Here is a 23,456-nt window from a genome sequence, read left to right as displayed (position 1 = left end):
TAAAGGCCATATATGACAAACCCACAGCTGACATCATACCCAATGGGTAAAAAGTGAGCACCATCCCCCTGAGAACAGGAACAAGACAAGGATGCCCAGTATCACCACTCTTATTCAACATAGTACTGGAGGTGTGGGCCAGAGCAATTAGGCAAGAGAAAGCAATAAAAGGAATCCAAGTAGGGAGTGAAGAAGTGAAACTCTTGCTGTTTGCAGACGACAGGATCTTATATATAGAAAACCCAAAAAAATCCATCGGAAAACTAATAGAAATAATTAACTACAGTAAAGTTGCAGGGTACAGAATAAACTTACAAAAGTCACTTGCAATCACTTGCTTTTCTATACTCCAATAACGAACTTACAGAAAGAGAACTCAAGAATACAATTCCATTTGCAATTGAAACTAAAAGAATAAAGCATCTAGGAATAAATTTAACCAAAGAGGTGAAGTACTTATACAATGAAAACTATAAGACATTACTGAAAGAAACTGATAATGACTTAAAAAGATGGAAAGAGATTCCTTGCTTATGGATTGGAAGAATAAACATAGTTCAAATGTCTATACTACCCAAAGCAATCTACAGATTCAATGCAATCCCTATCAGAATCCCAATGACATTCTTCACAGAAATAGAGCAAAGAATCCTAAAATTCATATGGGGCAACCAAAGACCCCAAATTGCTAAGGCAATCCTGAGAAAAAAGAACAAAGCTGGAGGTATCACAATCCCTGACTTCAAAATGTACTACAAAGCCATAGTGATCAAAACGGCGTGGTACTGGTACAAAAACAGGTACACAGATCAATGGAACAGAACTGAAAGCCCAGAAATAAAACTGCACATCTACAGACAGCTAATCTTCAACAAAGGTGCCAAGAACATGCAATGCAGAAAAGATAGTCTCTTCAATAAATGGTGTTGGGAAAACCAGACAGCCACATGCAAAAGAATGAAGGTAGACCACTACCTCACGCCATATACAAAAATAAACTCCAAGTGGATCAAAGACTTGAAGATATGTCCTGAAACTATAGAACTGCTGGAACATAGTATTGGTAGTACACTCTTGGACATCGAACTAAAAAGGATCTTTTCAAATTACCATGTCCTCTCAGACAAGGGAAACAAAAGAAGAGAAAATAAACAAGCGGGAACTGATCAGACTCAAGAGCTTCTGCAAGGCAAAAGAAACTAGGATCAAAACAAAGAGACAACCCACCAAATGGGAGAAAGTATTTGCAAATCATATATCTGACAAGGGATTAATCTCCATAATATATAAAGAACTCACACAACTGATCAATAAAAAAACAAACAACACAATCAAAAAGTGGGCAGAGGAGATGAACAGACATTTTTCCAAAGAAGATATACAGACGGCCCATAAACACGTGAAAAGATGTCCAACATCACTAATAATCAGGGAAATACAAATCAAAACTACATTAAGATACCACCTCATGCCTGTTAAAATGGCTATAATCACTAACACTAAAAATAACAAATGTTGGAGAGGTTATGGAGAAAAAGGAACCCTCATACACTGCTGGTGGGAATGCAAACGGGTGCAGCCACTATGGAAAACAGTATGGAGATTCCTCAAAAAAACAAAAATAGAACTAGCATATGACCCAGCTATCCTACTACTGGGTATCTACCCAAACAATCTGAAATCAACAATCCAAAGTAACATATGTATCCCTATGTTCATTGCAGCACTATTCACAATAGCCAAGACATGGAAGCAACCCAAGTGCCCACTGACCCATGATTGGATAAAGAAGATGTGGTATATATATACAATGGAATACTACTCAGCCAGAAAAAAAAGACAAATTCATCCCATTTGCAATAACATGGAATGGCCTGGAGGGAATTACGCTAAGCGAAATAAGCCAGTCTGAGAACGACAAACACCAGATGATTTCACTCATATGTGGAATATAAACAAATACATGGACAAAGAAAACAGTTCAGTGGTTACCAGGGGAAGGCGGGTGGGAGGTGGGCACGGGGGTAAAGGGGAGCACTTATGTGGTGACAGTCAAGAAATAATGTACAACTGAAATCTCACATTGATGTAAACTGTTATGAACTCAATAAAAAATAAATAAATAATGTTTGCAATTCATTTGAGAGTCAACCTGAGCTAAAATGACATGATAAATATTCAGACATTCATTGCAGATATATAGAATTTGTTTGATTATGGGATGCTGCCTCAAATGCTATTTGCGACATAACTTTTAAACGTCTGAAAATTTTTCAATCCCGTTATACATCTGTCTCTAAGAGTTGGGATAAGGGACTTTGTGGACTTGTATTAACATGGATGGGGCTAAATATAAAGTACATAGAGCATGTTACAAAATACCGTGTATTGTATGGTTCTATTATATGAGCACGTTATCAGTAATAATGTGAACATTCAAATACGGAAAAAAATTAAAAGCTTTTTTTAAATGGTAGCTGTTGTTAAGAGAACAGCATCAAAGGGGCTTTCACTTAAATGCTTTATATTTCTGAATTTTTCCATATTTTATCAGCACGTATGTACTACTTAAAAAGGTATGATTTTATAATTAAAAACAAAAGGACTCTTTAAAATACATACTAATTCGAATTTTTCTAAGGGAACAATATTGAGGTAAAACCAAGTATTAATTTTCCCTTCTGTTAACTACACAAACATGGGTAACCAATAGCATCTTGCATAACTATTTTTAATACATCCAAAATTATGTCCCTAATTTAATAAAGATGTTCTAAGTATATAATACGTGAACAATATTTTAAACATCAAAACTGAATAGAGAAAATGACAAAAACAGTAAACGGAAAATCTTTCCCTCTTCTTTTTATGCATTTTCAAACTCAAATATTCATGGATTTTTTCCCCCCCTAAATAATAATAATTGAATTTCATTGTGCCAGTTTCCTCTTTGGGCAAATGTAGACAATAAGAGATGATAATAACCTCTAGAGGGTTGTTGTGAGAATTAAATGGATAACAAATATTAGTCCTGCTTTCATGAGAGCCTGATACTTGCTAAATACTCAATAAATATTACATAATAAATATTTTATTATTAATATTGTTGTTATTGTTCCTTTTAGTCAAAAACCTGTTCCTGCCCACGATTACTTGGGGCTGTTTCACGGAAGAAGCTCTCAAATGCCAGCTGTGCTGTTTTCAGTGTGAGATGAGACAGCAGTGCCTTAAGTTAGTTTCAGTCTGTATGTCACCTTGGTAATGAGATTTCTAGGGGAAATTCCATATGGAAGTTTTTATTGCAAATAAAATTTTTAAACTTGAAAACAAATTTTTTATCGTTGTAAACGCCACTTAACACACTGTTCTGGATTCTGTGTCTATAAAATAACAAATTTCTTTTTAATAAAATACAAGTATGGCTTAAAGTGTCACAGAAATGTAAATCACATTGTCTGTAAATACTAATGGTTTGATTAAACTATAAAAATGAAAGTTTTATCTTTTTAGCAACATAGGTGTCTTAACCTCTCTAGCATGAATATATTTTCAATATGTAATCATACACAGAGGAAATAGTACAGTAAAGTCTTAAAATCATGACTTAAGAAGAAATAATTTAGCACAGTAGAGTTCATTCTAAAACATGACCTTGATTATAACTAGTATATAATTCTACCCTAATATAAAGAAGAATTTTAAGCTACATGATTATTTTTTATATCCATTACTTACCCTTTTTCATACGTGAATTCATCTTTCAGGGAATTAGCTGATGATTCGCCAATAAAGACAGATGGAATGTCAATTTTCTTTAGCACATCATCTGTATAAAACAATAATGAAATTATTCTCAAAAGCCCATACTTAATGTACAATCAACTTAACTTTCTTCCTAATAGCAGCAAACGCAGGTAGAAACAATTAGAATCAACTCGAATTGTCTATGGACTGATTTTCCCACTTGGAGATTTACACCATCATCAAAGTGGTTCAGAAGCATTATTACATTTAGAATAACAAAAGCTAACTGTTTGCATATAAATATTACCGTATTATCTCAATAATCGTATGAGATTAAGATGTAATTATTTTTAATATTTCCATTTGATTTTTTCCTCTGTGGACATAATTAACTATTAAAAAAGGAAGAAGAGGAAGAAATTTTAAGTTTTCTTTGTACACATAACTTAATTCCTAAGTGAAAAAGCTTTTTTTTACATACCCATTCCCAGGAGAAGTGTAAGCCAAAGAATGTAAGAAAAGACCACTTTACAACAGTCTGAAAAATAACACCACACATCTACGGCTGTGCAGAGTGAAGAGCTGACAGGAGTTGAGAAAGGGCTTAGGAGAGGAAAGCTGGGTAAATTTCTACTTCCTCCTAAGCCTGGAGTTCGTGGTAAAGCTTTGTGTTTTAATTGGTATCTTAAAAAATTTGACTCTCATACCTATATTACAAAACCAAACTCAAAGGCCAACAAAAAAGAACTTTGTAAAAATTACTCATTTCTCAGAAAGAGAAATAAAAACAACCCTCTTAATGTCACTAGAGAAACACCCAGTATGCTTTATCTTCCAGCTTTGGCACTTGCCGTTCCCTTTCCTTGGAACACTCCTCCTCCAGAAACCTACGTGGCTCAGCCTCTCACTTTACACCGAAGCCAAATGTCGAAATCTCACGGAGCCCTCTCTGACCGCCCCATCTAAAATAGCCACCCTCCTCTCATCCCTGTTACCCCTTTAGCTGAACATGTTTCTCTTCATAGCACTTATCACTACTTGACATTTGCATACCTCTTTGATTATGGGTTCATTTCCTCTCCCACTCTAGAATGCAATAATAATACCAGCAGCAATAACAATAATATCTAAATAACCATTAAATGATTACTAAGAACCAGCAGTCTTCTAGCTGCTGTATATGTCTTAATTCATTCAATCCTCACAACAACCCAATGAGTACTACTATTATCATCCCCATTTTGCAGATCAGAAAAGTGAGGCACAGAGATGGTGGGTACCATACCCAAGGTTACACAGCTGGTAAGTGGTAGAACTGGGATTCAAACCCTGGCAGGCAGTATCCAGAAACCACACTCTCAACTACTGCCTTCTGCTACCTCAATGAAAGGCAGGAGAGCAGAGCCTTAAACTCAGTCATTCCCTGCTCTAGGCATGGTGCCTCAAACAGTGCTTGATGCACAGGAGGCTGTCAAAAAATATTTGTTGAAGGAAAAAAGAAGAAGCAAACCTAGTTATATGGATAACTTGCCCTGGTTATACAGGTAGGAACTTGCACAGCTTAGACTCAAACTTAAGGCTCTGATTCCTAATCTAGGCTCTTCCCACTCCGCCGTGGCATGGGTTTTCTCACGCATCTGCTCTCATGTTCTTCACAACCACGTCAGGTCCAGTAAAAACTGAAGTTATTCACACTTTTACAGATGAAAATAAAGGCTCAGAAAGTTAGGTAACTTTCCCAAGGGCACAGGTTAGGTTCGTATACTAACCAGCCTGGAATAAACCCACACTTCCTGGGTCTGAAGTTGTGTTTTCCCCATCACATTCTGCTGCCTCCCGAAGATGACACATTATCGGCTCACTGACTTAACACCTCCCATGTCCTAGCTGAAATAAAGACGCACACATTGCTCGTGTAAAATGTCGGCAGCAAGGGCCTTTTAAAACTTCCGCTTGCTCCCAGATTTCAGAACCTCTGCTCTTAGGAGCACGTGTGCAGCACTTCTTGTGGCTGTGGACTAAGCTAAAAAGGGGGAGATATAAGCCTCTTTTAATCAATCCACGCTTTCTTTTTCTGTACCAAGTAACGGCAAAGATGAAAATGGTAAAGATCTTTACAACCTGTGTCTTTGGATATATGAAATGTTCACACACACACACACGCAAAGACAGAGCAAAATATCACAGGCAGTAATACAAGCAACACAGTCAAGAACTAAAATTCTGAGCACTCTTCGACATATGATAACTCAGTTGGAACATTTCCATGGCAACAGCAGGATTATACGGTTACGTGCTACTTTGACTATTTAGCACATTTTCCTTAGGAACTGACATGAGTATCACAAAAAGGTTTTATGGTTTTACAAAGGTTTTATAAAGACAAAACAGGTGCTAAAGGGAACGTACACTTCCAGCTTGCAAAATTTTTAGTGGGAACATGTCACAAGCGTAAACAGTTTACAAATACTAATCAATTTGTTCAACCCAAAACCCTCGAGCAGGTCTTGAGGGTTGCTAAACTCTGGGCTCAGGCCTTCAACAAAATGCAAAGGGTAAGTACCTTGCTCAAAGTTAACCAGCTAATACAAGTGGGAGTTTGGATATGAACTCAGGCCTGTCTGTTTCTAGACTGTCTATGCTTTCCATTTTGCCAATAATGAATATAGGTCACAAAAGTCACTGACCTGGAAGGTATCACGTGGGATGATATTTTTTTTAAGGGACATAGTTAAAGGAGAAGAAAAATGTCAACTTTGAAATACCAACAGTACTAGTTTATTTGGTAAGTAAAATCCCTTCATCAATTCCTCTAATTCCCAAGCAGCAGTTGTCAAACTTTCTGTGAAATGCTAGAACCTCTTAAGGAATACTTTATGCATTCTACAAGTATGATGATTTAATCAGCTAGAAGATTAAAATCATTTAAAATATAAAGAAATTAACTAAGGAACTTTTACTAAGTTGTAATTTTTATACATGGTAATTTTTCCTCAGATTATATGACAAGAAGGAAAAGAGTTCTACTCAACAACAACAAAAAACACTGTATTACGCAATAAAAAGATTTTTTTGGTCAAGGAATCCAAACTATTTCCTATTGAGAATGTAGTTATTTAAAGTCCTAAATACATCCTAATGTAGTATATCAGCCCATAGCTTGATGTCTGCTCTTTCTTCCAAGTTCTTTCTTGCATATATGAGTCAATGGAACCTAGTAGCAAGATGTATTATGGTTACGTATGTACTCAAAAAAAAAGGCACAAAAATAAAATACTTAATCATGGATGCTGGCACTGTATTTTAAGTTCTGGACCCAACTTTTAATGTGTGTGTGCAGAATCTCCCCCATACCATCAAACAACTCAATTCCCCTCAGTTCTGACACTATCTACCCAGAGACGGCATCAGATTCCACAGGTTAAGGGTTTAGTCTCACAAGACTGCCGCCTCACACTTCAGACACCAGATGCAACTCCAGGTTGTCACCTGTGCTTCTGACCAACAGGCTATAGATTGGGGGTTCCAACAACCCTCCTCCCTTTTGAGTTCAATTAATTTGCTAGAGTGGCTCCAGAACTCAGACAAACATTTTACTTACAAGATCACTGGTTATCATGAAAGGATGTAACTCAGGAACAGCCAGATGGAAGAGATGTACAGGAGGGCAAGGGATGTGGAAAGGGTGCAGAGCTTCCACACTCGCTGCAGGGTGCAATTCTACCAGCACCTCCACGTGTCCACCAACCAGGAAGCTCTCTGAACTCCTTCCTTTTGGGTTTTTATAGAGGCTTCATTACAAAAGAAGGACTGATTAAACCCTTGGCCACCAGTGGTGACTGATTAAACTTCCAGTCCTTCCCCCACCCGGGAGGTCAGGGGTATAGGACTGAAAATTCTAACTCTCTAATCACATGATTGATTCTCCTGGCAAGTGGCCCCCCATCCTTACTTGGGATCTAAAAGTCCCTTCATTAACGTAACAAAAGACACTTTTTAGCATTCTCACTAAATTAAGTGAACGCATACGGATTAAAAATCACTGTCTGATTAAAGCCAGTTATTTCATTAAAATTGGTTCATTTTCCCTATAAGCTAATATTTAGCAGAGAGTAAGGAAAGATATTCCCATTTTGAATGAAAAACAACAGGCATGCCAATGTATGTTAAGGGGCTAATAACCAAAAGGAGTAAAAAAGCACAAGAATGCAGCTTTGAAATTTCACAAGAATATAGTGGCTACTTAGTATATCCGCATATCCTAAAATTTACTGTCGTGAATCTCTAAATAAATCACAAAAATTCTTCAATGGCATCCTTTACTCAGCATGTTTATCTCTATTTAAAGCTTTGGTTTCCCTTTGGTTTTTACTAAAATATTAACACATCTTCTAAAAGGGGACACGTAGGTGAAACAAACAAACAAAAACCTCACTGTTCCAAAAAGAACAAGTCAATGCAACTCCTACTGTGAATAAAATTGTCCAGAGAGGGTTAAGAATTGGGAATTATCTTTCTGATAGAGAAGAAATTTTGCTTTTTAGAAAATGAGAGAAGAGAAATCCTGTTAAGTTTTAGTTTCAAAAGGTCTGTCAAACAGGAGAGAAGAAAAGTGATACCTGTACTTACTGTCGTTGGATCCCATGCTAATGAGGTCGTCAGAATCCACATTGTGCACTATGGCTGCTTTGTACCCTGCTCTCTGCGCGTTTAAAACCTGCAAGTCAGAAAACAGTCAAGATTTGAGGAAGAAAGTGCTTTGTCACAAAGTCCCTCAACTTTAACAAACATAAATCAAGTCTACACCATATATCTAAGGACCAGATTATGTGTATATATAAGAATAGATCTCAAGTGTGTTCTTGAAACATAATGGATGTTTTACAAGTGATTATCAAGGACTTCTTTAGATATCTTCTCGATTTCATTCATGGCATTAAGTGAAACAAGAAGCAAATAAAGGATAGGGAACCAACCTAAAATATTAAAAGGCCCAAAAGCATTAAACCTGTCTGGTTCTAAAGACGTAGAGACTTGCTGTGATCGGGCTCAAGAGTCATCAATCTACCTCCACTACTTATTAGTGGGATAAACTCGGGCAAATTATTTCTCTTCCTTAATCCTCAGTTTCTCCAACTTTAAAATGAGAATGACACAGTATTTTTCTCATATGTAAAAAATATTTTTTAATACTTAATAGCATGCCTAACACAAAGAAATGAGTCAAATAAAAGCTATTCTTATTATTAGCTTCATCATCAAACATGTTCTTTAAAATTCCTTTCTGAAGCTTTGAAAGAATTAAAAATACTTCCAGCCTGAGTTTCTTACTTTGGTTCCATCTAGCTATTTAATCTTTGCTAAAGCTAGTCTCCAAAATAGTAACCTTCGCACCATACGAATATGGCTAAACGTGTGGCAGAATTTTCTTACATGAAAGATCTGAAAAGTACCCAAACATGTTAACACACCTCACTCTAAAAATGCCAATCTGGGGGGGCCGGCCCAGTGGCCTAGTGGTTAAATTCAGCACACTCCGCTTTGGCAGCCCAGGTTAGGTTCCCGGGCCATGGATCTACACCACTCATCAGTGGCCACACTACAGTGGCAACCCACTTATAAAATAGAGGAAGACTGGCAACAGACGTTAGCTCAGGGTGAATCTACCTCAGCAAAAAAAACAAAAAACAAAAAACCCAACCTGTTTTAAATAAAAATAAACCCAGAAATAAGCTACAAATGAAGGATCAGATCATTATTACATATTATATATTGGTTAAACCAAAATGAAAAGGGTAAGAAAATATATCTATAATATTGTTTTGAATACTTGAAATACTTTAGAATACTTTCAAAACTATGTAATATATAGTTTATATATATATATATATATATATATAGTTTTGAATACTTAATATGGTAAGAAACTCTTGAAATACATCACCTTATGACCATCACACAGTGATAAGTCTCTCAAAGTGTTTCTTTATACTTATACTTCTAAAAAACAGGAAAATTAATCTCAAAAGAATTTTTAGAAGGTCTGACATTATTTCTGTTTTAGTTATCAGCATTATAATGATTCAAAACTCTACTGTAATTTAATAAAAATAAAATCTGAGTCAAGTTCCAAAGGATAAAGGAAAGCCCAAAGAGTCGAGGTCCCAAAAGGGAAAGGAAGGCTCGGGTATTCGACAGACTCTGATTTGAAGGCCAGGTAAGAGAAATGAGGTTCACATATTCAACCCCGGTCAGGCCAGTCTGCTTCGCACAGAGTAAAATTCTCTTCTACAGTACCCTTCACTTCTCTAAAACCACCCCACAATGCAAGCTGGGTTTCCAAAAGAGATGATAATGTAGATTAGTTAGAATAATTTTATCCTATCACTGAAAAAAACTGAATTTGTAGGAGATAAGAGTGCCTCAAGGAATTAATATTTTGTTCGTCTTTCCAGTTTCTATAGCATCTATGGAATAGCCTGACACAGAATAGGCACTCATCAAATATTACTTGAGTGAACAGATGTATAAAATATGTGCTTAAATTAATAATTCATGTTATAACGTTATAAACATGAGAGAGAAAATTAGGCAAAAACTTATTTTAAAACTGATTAAAATAGCATAAATAGTTCACTGAAATAGGACCTAATGCTCTAATGTTAGGAATAATGGCAAGAAAATCAACCGGCCAACAAAACTCTTACTGGGAATCTTTTGCAGTCATGCAAGGAAAGGTCAAGAAATAAGTTTACTATTTTGTGTCTACGTGTGCATGTTTTATTTTTAGGTGGATTTTGTTATCCAACTAAAATTGAGAAAATGCCAGCTCCCATAGTCTCTTCCCCATAGATATTACCACTTTCCAAGGGGAGAAAAAAACCTTTCAAGAAGGATATTATAGTTTCTAAGCCCTATTTCTTATTTATTACTTATATATTAATCTATCATTTATTCATTTTATTACCATAGCAGTACAGACTTCACTTAGCATTTATTTAAACAAAAGTATACTTGCTTGGGGTTGTTATTAGTTTATTTGATGCTTTAATGATCATTTTAACTGCTCCCAAAAGGCTAACCAAGTAACCGAGGAGAAATGTTTCTTTCACATCCAAAAAACGACTGTTTCCAGAGATACAATTTAAGAAATATAAATTCTCTATCAAAAGCTGTTCTCTGCTAATATAAAACAAGTTTCACCTTTCTTTTTTAAGCCAACTAATGTACATGCGCCATTGAAATTATATGATTTAACTTGTTTCCCTGCAAAATATATATTTGTGAGCAAAGATACAACATGTTAGGGCACAGAGAAGGTTGGTCTCAGGAACCATGATAAAGAGTAAAAAACGCAGTTCAGTTCAATAAGTATTTACTGAGTTTACATAATGAGTGAGGTACTGTGTGTTGTGCACTGAGCAGACTCAAAAGTAATCAGAAACAATCACTGTCCTCAAGGAGACCTCAGTACTCAGGGACATCCCCACAGATCAGCTGCTTTCCTGCCTCCCTATTTTGCTCATGCTAACATCTCTGCCTGGACCAGGTTTTGTCTTCTCAATGCCTATCAGGCCTTCAAATTCCATTATCTCCACGAAGCCGGCCCCGTTCCACATGCTGTCCCCAAACACCCACCTCACTGCTTCCTGCTAGAGTATTTCTATCAGTATTTTCACATTTTTCTTAAAGATCTTATATAGTGCTTACATTATGCTTATGCATACATGTACCAATTCCATTTTCAAAACAAGCCCTTATGGAGTCCTTAAGTCTCCTGCAGTTATCTACGAGTGAACTTTTCTGGTAAGAAGGGGACAAAGCAATTACCAATTTTACAAGAGGCTTTCTGACCCCTAAATTGTTAAGAACCACCAATATAAATGAATAGATTTACAACAATCTGCTATGTGTGTAACTACATCTAGCCATGAGATTCCTACACCAACACCGAGCAACTGAGGAGAAATGATTCTTTCACACATCCAAAATGCAACTGTTTCCATAAATACAATACAAAGTTGTATCAATATCAAAAGCTGCTCTCTGCTAACAAAATGATAAAATTCCTAAAATAGAAGACTTAGAAAACCACTAAAATAGGAAGGAATTCTGTGAGCACAAGTGTGAATTCCAAAAAATAGAAACACGTTTTAAAAAACTTAACAAGTAAGAAGGCTTGGCCAAGGTTTTTGTTGTTGTTTTTATTGATTTCTAAAATAAAGCAATGAGATTAAATCAAGAAACACTATAACATATGGACCAACGGGCTTATGAACACAAACAAGGAAAATATATTGTGTTTATAAAACTCATGTGTCAGTCAAATTAAATTACATTTTTAACTAGGCAGCAGCTGGTATTTTTAGGAACACATAAGGCAGAAATACAACCTAAATCATTTAGTAAGCATGTGCAAGGTTTCACATTCATAAAACGCAACCTCAAACACAAGGAGTCAGATGGCAGCAGAGAACTCAAAGATTCATGAAGGAAAAGCATGCACAGTGAACAAACCTAAACTCCAAAACAGACATCAAAACTAAAAACTGTATGAAAAAGCCTTCTGAATTATATTGCCAATCTGCCTCTTTATGGAGACTGATCTGAGCTATGAGTTCAAATTGTGGCAAATGCACTAAACATTTTACATCTAATCAACAAATTAACTGCAACTGAATTATGAGGACCAGGTGGCACCTAACCAAGAGTTTTAAAGAAACATGGGACTGCTGGGTTGTTATTATAAACAGCTAGTAAGTCAGAAGATAGCAGATTGCTAACAGAAGAGCCTTCAACAAGACAGGTTCTAAAAGGAACCATGGAAATGACACAATAGTTTATCTTATTTCCAGACTGGACAAATTGGTAGGTAATGCTGACACTAATAAAACAGGCCTTGTAAGAAGAAAGAACTGATTGTGCTGTAAGGATGATCATGAGCAGAGATCTTTTAAGGGACGTGTAGGCATGAGGAGATGGGGAAACTGTTGATAGAATATATATAACAAGGGTCCAGACCACAGGCTGTATGACCTCTCCGAGCTGATGCTTTACATATCTTATCCTTAATACCTAACACAACTCCACAATGTAGATATGCTTTCCTATATTTTAGAAATTAGAAATAAGAAAAGGTGGATAAACAAAATTGCCCTAAGATCACACTTAGGCAGAACTGAGATTTGAACACAAATTTATCTGATGAGATAGAGAAGCATGGGGTTTCCCAATGAATCAGGATGAGAACCAGGATTACTAACCTTATTTAACATTTTACAAATGTCTATGGAAAGGAACTGAACCAAGAAAGCATCAAGACTCAGACAACATTAATCTTAAATCTTGTGGTCAAAATAAAACCTATACACTAAACAGAGTATAAGCCAACAAGAAAAGTGCTAAAACATTGTGGTAGAGTTTACAGAAATTTAGAGGGGAAAAACCTGTGGGCTGAAATAGGTATGGCAGATTTTATGGGACCTGAATTACACCTAAATAAAAAGGAAATGTGGGTTAACAGTGGAAAGAGTTTGGGAAAATTTCTCATATGAAAGGAAGAGAGAAATAACAAGACAAAAAAGCAAGGCATATTAAGAACAAAACAAAAAACAGCAAGAGTGACCTCACTAAGTAAAGAAGAGCATTACTCAAAGGAAGAACAGCAGAGGAGTTAAAAGTATAGACTCTTGGAACAAGATAACCTGGATTCAAATTCTGACTCTGTCATACACAAGCTGTATAAACTTGGGCAAGTAACTTAACTTCTGTAAAATGGCCTGATAATATACCCAACTTAAAGAGTTATCTTGAGGATTAAATGATCTAATATAGGTAAAGCACTTAAAATAGTGCTTAGATATCGCCTGGCACATATCAAATAAGTGCTTTGTCATTGCTGTTGAAGGGTCAGAAGAGAGGCGAGACGGGACAAAAAGGGACAGATTGTGCAGTACCTTGAAGGCCATTCAGAGAGCAGACCTGGGGTCTCCTCTGTCAAGGGTTCACCGCAGGCACTTGAAGGGTTGACATGACTGAAGCAATGTTTTAGAGCAATCTGGTAATGCTTAGATTGATACGGAGAGGAGACACTGAAAATTTAGAAGCTGTTACGACAAGGCAAGATGATGGCAACGATGTGAAAGAACACTATCTTTTTCATTCTTCAAAACCAATTTTTGAACCTAGGAAATTTGGAGAATGCATTTACCCCAAAATGGGAGAGCTGAGAAACAGAGCTTGTTTTCATAAAGAAGAAGGGAATGGCTCTGAGAGGTAGCAAGGTTTCTAGACATAGATTTTCTAGGTAAGTAGAATACAACAGATCAGGACTTGAGATAAAAATTTAGAGATTTTCAGCAAATTAGTTCATTTATTCATTCAACAAATATTTGGAATAAATCTAGCCACCTGGTTGTTATAAAACATAATTAAACTTCCAATAAACATTAGCCATTCACATTTTTACATTTCCTATACTCTTCAACCCCCTTTAACATCTGTACATGAACTGAATTAAGTGTACTTGGTTTCTCCCCTGGGAGGAGACACGAACAAATAAGCAGATCTGTGCATATTTCTAGGCTATACACCTGCAAGAATGGTAAAAATGCAACAGAGGTAACTTTCCTTGATGGAAAAGAACCTTGAAAGGAACTCAGTTATATCAGACAGAAGTCTGGATGCTCATGTAAAATGAGACACACCTGGAACAAGAGCATTTTTATGTAAAATACATTTCAAGTTCTAAAGTCCTTATCTGAATTATAGTGTTGTTTTTCCCTCACGTGGAGAATAATTTGTAATGCTTGAACAAGAGTGAAAAGGCAAGCTCAAAACCAGGATTACTTCAGACAGACAGGTAGGCGATGTCCCGTGAAAACATGCAGGCATCTCCTGCCGGTGCCTGGTGTATCTGAGAACATCCGTCTTCAGGTGATGGGCAAAAGATGCTGGATTCAGAATACCAGCCATTTTAAATACATTCTCTTCTAATTTTAATGGTAATATGACCTTAAGTTTAGTTCATTATTTCAACATTTTTATTAAAAGTTGTTAAAAGATCATTTATTTTCATTGGGAAGCTGAAAGAGAATATACTGAAATATGTCAGATTGTGAGTAATTCATGCAGAATAAAAATATATGTGATTTAGAGGACAATTTCAGTGACACTATAATTTTATTTACTAAAACAAAGAAATAAGAATAGAAGTAGAAAGAATGTAACAAATATTAGGGAAATTCAACTATCCTGGATTAAGTATAACAATAAAAAACACATCTAACTTGAAGTGTATTTTGAGTGCTTAACCACTAGGAAGACAATGACTAAATTTTCCTAAACTCCCATTTAATTACATGACACCTTCGGTGACTTGAAAGCATCTTTATTTGCTTTTTGTTCTCAACCTACTTTCCTCCCAAGGAATGAACTTAGGTTCACATTTTGAACTGATAATTTAAAGTATTTCCTAGTAATAGTGTTATTTACAAAAAATCAACAGCTAACATCGTATTTTCTGGTAAAACACTGAATGCTTTCTCCTGACTAACAGGAACAAGATGATGTTCACTCTCACCACTTCTATTCAGCATTGCACTGAAGGTCTTGTCCGGTAACATAAGGCAGAAAGCAGGGGGCTTGCGGGTAAGGAAGAGAAAGAGAGGGAAGAGAAAGAGAGGGAAAGAGAAAAAGAAAGAGTGAACAGATTACAAAGGAAGAAGTAAGATGCTCTTAATTTGCAAGTTGACACAATCACCTACTTAGATGAATCTATAAAAAGGCTACGAGAGAGGCCCGCCCCGTAGCATAGTGGTTAAGTCTAGTGCGCTCCAGTTTGGCGGTGCAGGTTCAGATCCCAAGCCCAGACCTACCCCACCTGTCAAGCCACGCTGTGGTGGCAACCCACATACAAAATAGAGAAAAGTGGAACAGTCATTAGCTCAGAGCTCATCTTCCTCAAGCAAAAAAAAAAAAAAGGAGAGAGAGAGAGAGAGAGAGGAAGAAGGACAACAGATGTTAGCTCAGAGTGAATCTTCCTCACCAAAAAAAAAAGAAGTTACAAGAAGAAATAATTGAGTTTAGAATTCTACATCCAGCTAAACTCTCCTTCAAAAATGACGGTGAAATTAAGACACTTCCAGATAAACAAAAACTGAAATAATCTGTCAGTAGCCTTATAAGAAATATTAAAAAGAGCCCTTCAGGCTGAAATGAATGATGACTAACTTGAATCTACACAAAATAAACAGCAGCAGTAAATATAACTACATAGGTATTATGAAAGCAGTATAAAGATATTTTTATTTCTAACTTTCTTCTTTTCCTATTTGTTTTAAAAGACTGCTGCATAAAAAATAATTATGTGTGGTGGGTTTATAACATATAAAGATGCAATTTGTATGAAAATAATAGTATGATACTACAATAGAGGAGGTAGAAATTAAGGTATACTGGAGCAAAGATTTTAGGTACTATTTAAATTGAGTTAGTATTAATCTGAACTACACTGTTTTAAGATGTTAATTGCAATACCCAGGGCAACCACTATGAAAATAAATTAAAAATATATAGTAGAAAAAACAACAAGGAAATTAAACAGGTCTGCTAAATAATACCTATTTAACACAAAAGGCAGCAGGAATTGAGGAAAGAGGACTAAAAAAGACATATGATAAATAGAAAACAAATTACAAAGTGGCAGATGTAAATCCTACCTTATAAGTAATTACATTAAATATAAACAGATTGAACGTCCCAATCAAAAGCCAGACATTGGCAGAACGGATTAAAAAACACGATCCATCTATGTGTTAGCTATAAGAGACTCTCTTACTACAAATCAAAGACACAAGCAGGTTGAAAAGAAAAAGAAAAAGATACACCATGCAAACAGTACAAAACTAGACTTTAAGATAATAATTGTTACCAAGACAAAGAAAGACATTTTATAATGTTTTCCATCAGGAAGATAGAGGTACTTATAGTGCATATTTGCACCTAATTACAGAGTTCCAAAACACATGAACCAAAAATTGAGAGAACTGAAGAGAGAACTACACAATTCAACAACAGCTGGAGACTTCAATGCCTCACTCTCTCTAATGATGAGAACTAGACAGAAGATCAACAAGGAAATAAAAGATTTGAACAACACTATAAACCAACTAGACCTAACAGATATCTATAGAACATTCCACTCAACAATCAACATTCTTCTCAAGTGCACATTCTCCAGCAGAGACCACATGTTAGGCCATAAAACCACCCTCAATAAGTTTAAAAGTACTGAAATCATATCAAGTATGTTCTCCAACCACAATGGAATCAAACTGGAAATCAATACTAGAAGGAAATTTTGGAAATTCAGACATCTGTCAAAATTTAAAAACAAATCCTGAATAGCCAGCCAATGGGTCAAAAAAAGCAATCACAAGGAAAATTATAAATATTTGAGATGAATGAAAACAAAATATATCAAAAATATGGAACGTGGAGGGTCTGGCCCAGTGGTGCAGCAGTTAAGTTCACACGTCCCGCTTCAGCAGCCCAGGGCTCGCCGGTTCAGATCCCGGGTGTGGACATAGCACTGCTTGGCAAGCCATGCTGTGGTAGGCATCCCACATAGAAAGTAGAGGAAGATGGGCACGGATGTTAGCTCAGGGCCAGTCTTCCTCAGCAAAAAGAGGAGGATTGGCAGCAGATGTTAGCTCAGGGCTAATCTTCCTCAAAAAAAAAAATATATATATATGGAATGTGGGGCTGGCCCAGTGGCATAATGGTTAGGTTCGGCATACTTCAGTTCAGAGACCCAGGTTCATGGGTTCAGATCCCAGGCATGGACCTACACCACTCATCAGTCATGCTGTGGCAGTGACCAACATACAAAATAAAGGAAGACTGACACAGATGTTAGCTCAGAGCTAATCTTTCTCAAGAAAAAAAAAGAGGAAGATTGGCAACAGATGTCAGCTCAGGGCAAATCTTCCTCAACCCAAAAAAAAAAAACTATGGAATGCAGCTAACACCACGCATTTGACAAAATCAATGAAAACATGAATGCGTAAAGATACATGCACCCCTATGTTCACTGCAGCATTATTCACAATAGCAAAGACTTGGAAGCAACCTAGGTGTCCATCAAGGGATGAACAGATAAAGAAGATGTGGTATATATATACACAATGGAATACTACCTGGCCATAAAAAAGGATGAAATCTTGCCATTTGTGACAACATGGATGGACCTTCAGGGTATTATGCTAAGCAAAATAAGTCAGACGGAGAAAGTCAAATACCCTATGATCTCATTCACAAATAGAAGATAAAAACAACAAACAAACACACAGAGACAGAGATTGGATTGGTGGTTACCAGAGGGCAAGCGTGGAGGGAAGAAGGCAGAAGACGTGGGTAAGCACACGCGTATGGTGATGGATTATAATTAGTCTTTGGGTGGTGAACATGATGTAATCTAAACAGAAGTCAAAATATAATGATGTACGCTCAAAATTTATATAATGTTATAAACCAATGTTATTGCAATAAAAAAATTAAGGGGAAAATCTCATACATAGCAGAAGCAAAAAGAATAAAATATCTAGGAATAAATTTAACAAAAGAAGTACATGACCTGTACACTGAAGAACTATAAAAATGCTGAAAGAAAGTAAAGAAGATCTAAACAAATGGAAAGACATTTCATGATTACAGGTTGGAAGACAATATTGTTAAAATGGCAATATTCCCAAATTGACCTACAACTTCAACTCAAGCCCTATCAAAATTCTTATGGCTTTTTAAATTTTTTTTGGCAGAAATGGACAAGCTGGTCCTAAAATTCATATGGAAATTCAAGAGACACAGAATAGTCAAGACAATATTGAAAAAGAACAAAGTTGGAGGACTCAAAATTCCCAATTTCAAAACCTCCTGCAAAGCTAGAGTAATCAAGGCAGTGTGGCACTATGTAAGAACAGAGATATAGATCAATGGAATAGAATTAAAATTAAGAAGGACACAATATTTCATATGTAGAATTCCTGTCAAAAATGTTTAACTTGAATCTAATCATGAGGAAACAATCAGACAAATCCAAAAAGTGAGGGGCATTCTGCAAAACAACTGGCCTGGATTCTTCCAAAATATCAACATCACAAAAGACCAATACAAGATGGAGAAACTTGTGCATCTCACCATGATGGAGTAACTGATATGGATTTCCCTTCCTTTTACAAATAACTAGAAAACCGAACAAAATTTATGAAACAGCTGCTTTCAAACACTGGACAACAGTCAGCACAGGACTGTGCTCCCTGAGCAATGGAAAACAAGGTGATGTCTACAAATGTCCTGGCTTTCTGCCTGGAGAAGTGTTGTGGACCATGGCCTAGCAGAGCAATGCAAACTAATACAGAACACAGTAGTCTCACCAAGTTGTGGACACAGAGACCTGAGTTTAAGGAAGCCAAGGTGACTCAAATTTGAATTTCCAGGTTAGAGTACCATAGAGAAGGGAAAGTACTTCAGGAATCTGCACAGGGTCCAATTGGGTCTTTGGCTGAATATGAAGATGTGTATGCATACACTGAGACTCTATGAAGCTAGACAGACAAGCCCATTGGGAAACAAAACCAACTATTGAGGAGCTTAAGAGGAACAATTCCCAGAGCTCAAACAGGGTCAGGAGAATTTCAAATTCTAACCAGCCAGAGAGGGACAACCACCTTGAACACCCAAGGCATTCAGAGGATACCCTAAAAGGATCACAACTTAGTAGAGCTAAAATAGTAGTTCTAGAGTAAAGGCTACTCTTGACCACGTTGAACTTTAAAAACAAAACTCAAAAGGAGCAAGCCCAACTGCAAGTAACTTAAATGCCAGTCAACATAAAATTAAATGCTCTTTACAGAAAGACAATAAAACCTAGACACTCAACAAACATAACACAATATCCAGCATCCAATCAAAAATTACCAGACATGCAAAGAAGCATGAAAATGTGACTTATAACCAGGAGTAAAATCAGTCAACAGAAACAGACCCAGAAATCACATGGATATGGAATTAGCAGATAAGGTCTTCATAACAGCTATCATAGATAACTTATTGTAATTAAATTTATTTACAATCATATATAATATAAATTACATTCAACTATAAATTATGTTTAAGGATTTTAAAGAAAATATGAACACAACACTGAGAAAAACAGAAAGATACACACATACATATATATTTTAAAAGACTTCAAGTGAAATTTCTAGAGAAGAAATACACTGCATCTGAAATGAAAAGTTCACTGGATGGGCTTAACAAAAGATTAGATACCGTAGAAGAAAAGACCAGTGAATCTAAAGATAAAGCAATAAAAATTGCCTAAACTAAAACACAGATATAGAAAGCTGGCAGAAAAAAGGATCAAGAACAGTTGTAGATTAAAGGAGACATGAAAACTAACTCAATGTGTAACCTGTGATTGAATCCTGAAATGGTTAAAAATAAAACTGTAAAGGATATTTTGAGGACAATTAGGAAATTTTAACATGTATTGTATATTATTAGATAAAATATACTACCTAAAAATATATACTCTATATATATATATATATACTAATACTCTGTATTATTATAGTATTTATTGATATTAATTTTCCTAATTGTGGTAACTGTGTTTTGTGGACATGTAGGAGAATGCTGCTGTGGGAAAGAGAGAATAATAAGACATAAAATATGGGGCTATTTTAAAATAGTTTAAGACAAAACACTTGGGAATTACTAACAATGGTAACTTCAGCAGGATACCTACGTTTTCATCTTTGTTATTATATAAAGCAACCCAATCTCACATAATTAACTTTAAATAGAATAATTTTCAACTGTAATGGTTCATTAATAAAATGAAAAATGTGGACTACTTTCACCATGGTCTCAAAAAGATAATAAAAAGAAAATCTTGCTGCACTGAAAGATAAATGAAAATCACAATAGTAGAAAACTAAATTTGTGGTAATTTATATGTTAAAGTATTTCCTTAAAAAATTAATGAAAGATCATTTTTGCATGCCTCCTTGGTAAAAACGTTAATTATCAGAAAAGTAAGTCTGTTATCACCTTGAAAAACAGAGATGATAAAATTACATTTAGAGCATCCTGAATGCCAGACTTTATATTCCTTAAGGAAAGGATCTATTTTGTTTACTTGCACATATCTCAAGCCTAGAAGAATCTCTCTCACATAAATACCTGTTTAATCAAACTAAATCACAGCTAAGGTAACTGTCTACCCAGCTCTACTCAGCAAGATACACGCCACAAAAATGAAATTTCCTTCTATCTGTTGCTTAGTTTCCTCTAAAAAACATGCCAAAAATTTTACTTCATTGTGGATAAAAAGTTTCCAAAATATTTTGCATCTTTCCAGCCTTCCACAAAAAGGCAGCAAATGTGATTGACCTTTTCCAGTGACCTGGGGATCATCATGAACAAGCTTCCCCCTCTAGCTGGTTTTCCTCCTTACGGTAAGCATCGAATGTCACTTCCTCTCTCTCTGTGCTTACTACTGGCAGACTGGCAGACAACCAGCAGTGATACCAGCCTCACTTCACTCTTGTAATGTTTTCTATAATAGAGAAACAAAGAAGTAAACCTGATGAAAATTCTATTCTTTAAAAAAATTAAGTATATAAAAGTTCCAAGAAAAGCTCTCAGGCAAAGTATACGGTTTCAGTGCTGGAGCTTTGTGGCATTTATCACAGTAGCACTAAGGCACGTCTCCTTCTCTTATCTTAGGTTATGTTCTAAGAGCACTGATCTTTTGACAAATGGCATTATTACAACTGTACACGTTTACTTAGGCTCAGAGATAAGTTGAATTTAATTGTTTCATTAGAAAATATTTTTGGTAGGTCTGGTAAAATCTGTGTTTATATACAAAGCCATACTTATTTGTTTCAAGTACAGCAGAAAACAAATGCCAGAATCCTTGGAACTTTAAAAATCAACTAAAGATTTTATGTTATGTTCCAGTGGCAGCATTTTAAAGCCAATCTTTGGTACATGGGAAAAAAAATTTTAAATAGTGAGGCTAGTGAAAATTGTGGGTAGGACCTTGGTGAACTTCTCTGTTTTTAAATAAAAAGAAAGACCACATATCAGAGTATTATACATAGCATAGGTCAGTACTGTTTCAGGAAACTTTATTAGAGGCTGAGTGTTGTATACATACTGGGACAAGAGTAAAAATAAATTTCTTACTGTGGGTTGCAGTCAAAAAATTTTGAAATTTCAAAATGTTCTGTGGGCTGTCTGCAATCAGAAAAGAGATGTGTGCTTTTCCACTCACTGCAACAACAATATTCTGTAACATACTGTGACAAAATCAGAGTCATGAGCTTATGACTTTGAGGGTGGCTATTTCCAATGATGTTTTAATACTCTATCTGATATATAATTCGTACTGAAGATTAAAACTAAAAATAATCTTTCTCAGTGACATTAAGAAAACCCAAAAGAACCTTTATGTGCAGCTATTTCTGATGCTTGCTATTAGTTTGAAATAAAGATTAAAAAAAAAAACCTTTACTTTGTAATGAAGTATACCAGTTAAAGTAAAATACATTAGCTAAAACAGCTTAAATCTTTAATTTTCAGAATTGCAATTTAAGTTTAACAAAGGTATCCATAAAATAATCTCTAGTTACCTATGTATATTACAGCACATATTAAAAGGAAGAATCTAATCTAAGTTCATACTTTTTAGATACTGACAGGATTCATATTCCAACCAAATCTTAATTATTTCTCATACTAATACAGCAGAAGCTCCACTTCAACCCACCTACCACTGAGAAAAAAGTTTGCTGGAAGAACTTTTTGCACAACAAAAGTATAACTCTCTGAACTTGCTATCAGCCTTCGAGGAATTTCCAAGTAATGAGAGGGACTCACACTGAAAAATAACCCTTGGAGCACTTAGAATGCAAATTTTGATGCTCACCGCCACCCAGTGGCAGGTCTCTGTGTATATTCCTCCCTTTACTGCCTATCCATTTTCAAGTTCTAGGCTCTGTACTAAAAGCTCAGTACCCAGAACCGCATAAAACATAAGCTCTCCTCCCAAGAAGCTGGTGTGAGAAAAGATACACCCATGGGTTTTTTAGGCTAGAATCAAGTGAGAGGGAAAGAAAATAATATTATGGAGCAAAAGAAGGAATCTACTTCAGTAAAGAAACAAGAAATGCACAGTACTGACGGGGTTTGCTCCGTCCTTAGCAAAGAATCTTTCCCATCACAAGCGTCTTCAAACACAACACTGAAAATGAGCAGATTTAACAAGTCGTCACTTTATCATACACTTAACATCACTTTATCAAAACATATGAAATTACTGTAAAAATATTCCCAATAGGAAGCTCCCTCATGAAGATCAGACATTAATACTAGTTTAATATGATTTGCAGATGGAATAAAATCTAAAATATACACAATTTACCTGATAAAGTCTTTAATGAAGTCTGGTTAAAGTAATTAACAACTTTAACAAATTAACCTTAGTAAGTAACAGGTCTCTCTCAAGCTGAACAGTGAGTACTCAGATATTCATTTTACAATTATTTAAATTGTACATACATACATTATAAACACTTTTTCTGAGTATGCTGTGTTTCAAAATACAAAAAGGTAAGAAGTCAGAACAAAAAAGACAACAG

The 23,456-nt window shown here is 35.7% G+C and overlaps 1 protein-coding gene across 7 annotated transcripts in view; it reads right to left on the bottom strand.

Moving 5' to 3' along the window:
* Positions 1–23,456, bottom strand: part of RNF13 (ring finger protein 13) — a 158,437-nt gene that overhangs the window by 60,803 nt on the left and 74,178 nt on the right. For 4 of the 7 annotated variants that reach the window (XM_070576316.1, XM_070576318.1, XM_070576317.1 and 1 more), the window contains 2 exons: positions 8,374–8,461; positions 3,736–3,826 (listed from right to left, as the gene is read on the bottom strand). In XM_070576316.1, the coding sequence (XP_070432417.1) occupies positions 3,736–3,826; positions 8,374–8,461 (179 nt within the window). Of the gene's footprint in view, positions 1–3,735; positions 3,827–8,363; positions 8,462–23,456 lie in introns of all 7 variants that reach the window. The other 3 variants (XM_070576321.1, XM_070576323.1, XM_070576322.1) reach the window with 1 other exon arrangement.

The sequence above is a fragment of the Equus przewalskii genome, chromosome 15, assembly GCF_037783145.1.
Source record: "Equus przewalskii isolate Varuska chromosome 15, EquPr2, whole genome shotgun sequence".
NCBI lineage: Eukaryota > Metazoa > Chordata > Mammalia > Perissodactyla > Equidae > Equus > Equus przewalskii.
This window is presented reverse-complemented; position numbering and strand designations above follow the sequence as displayed.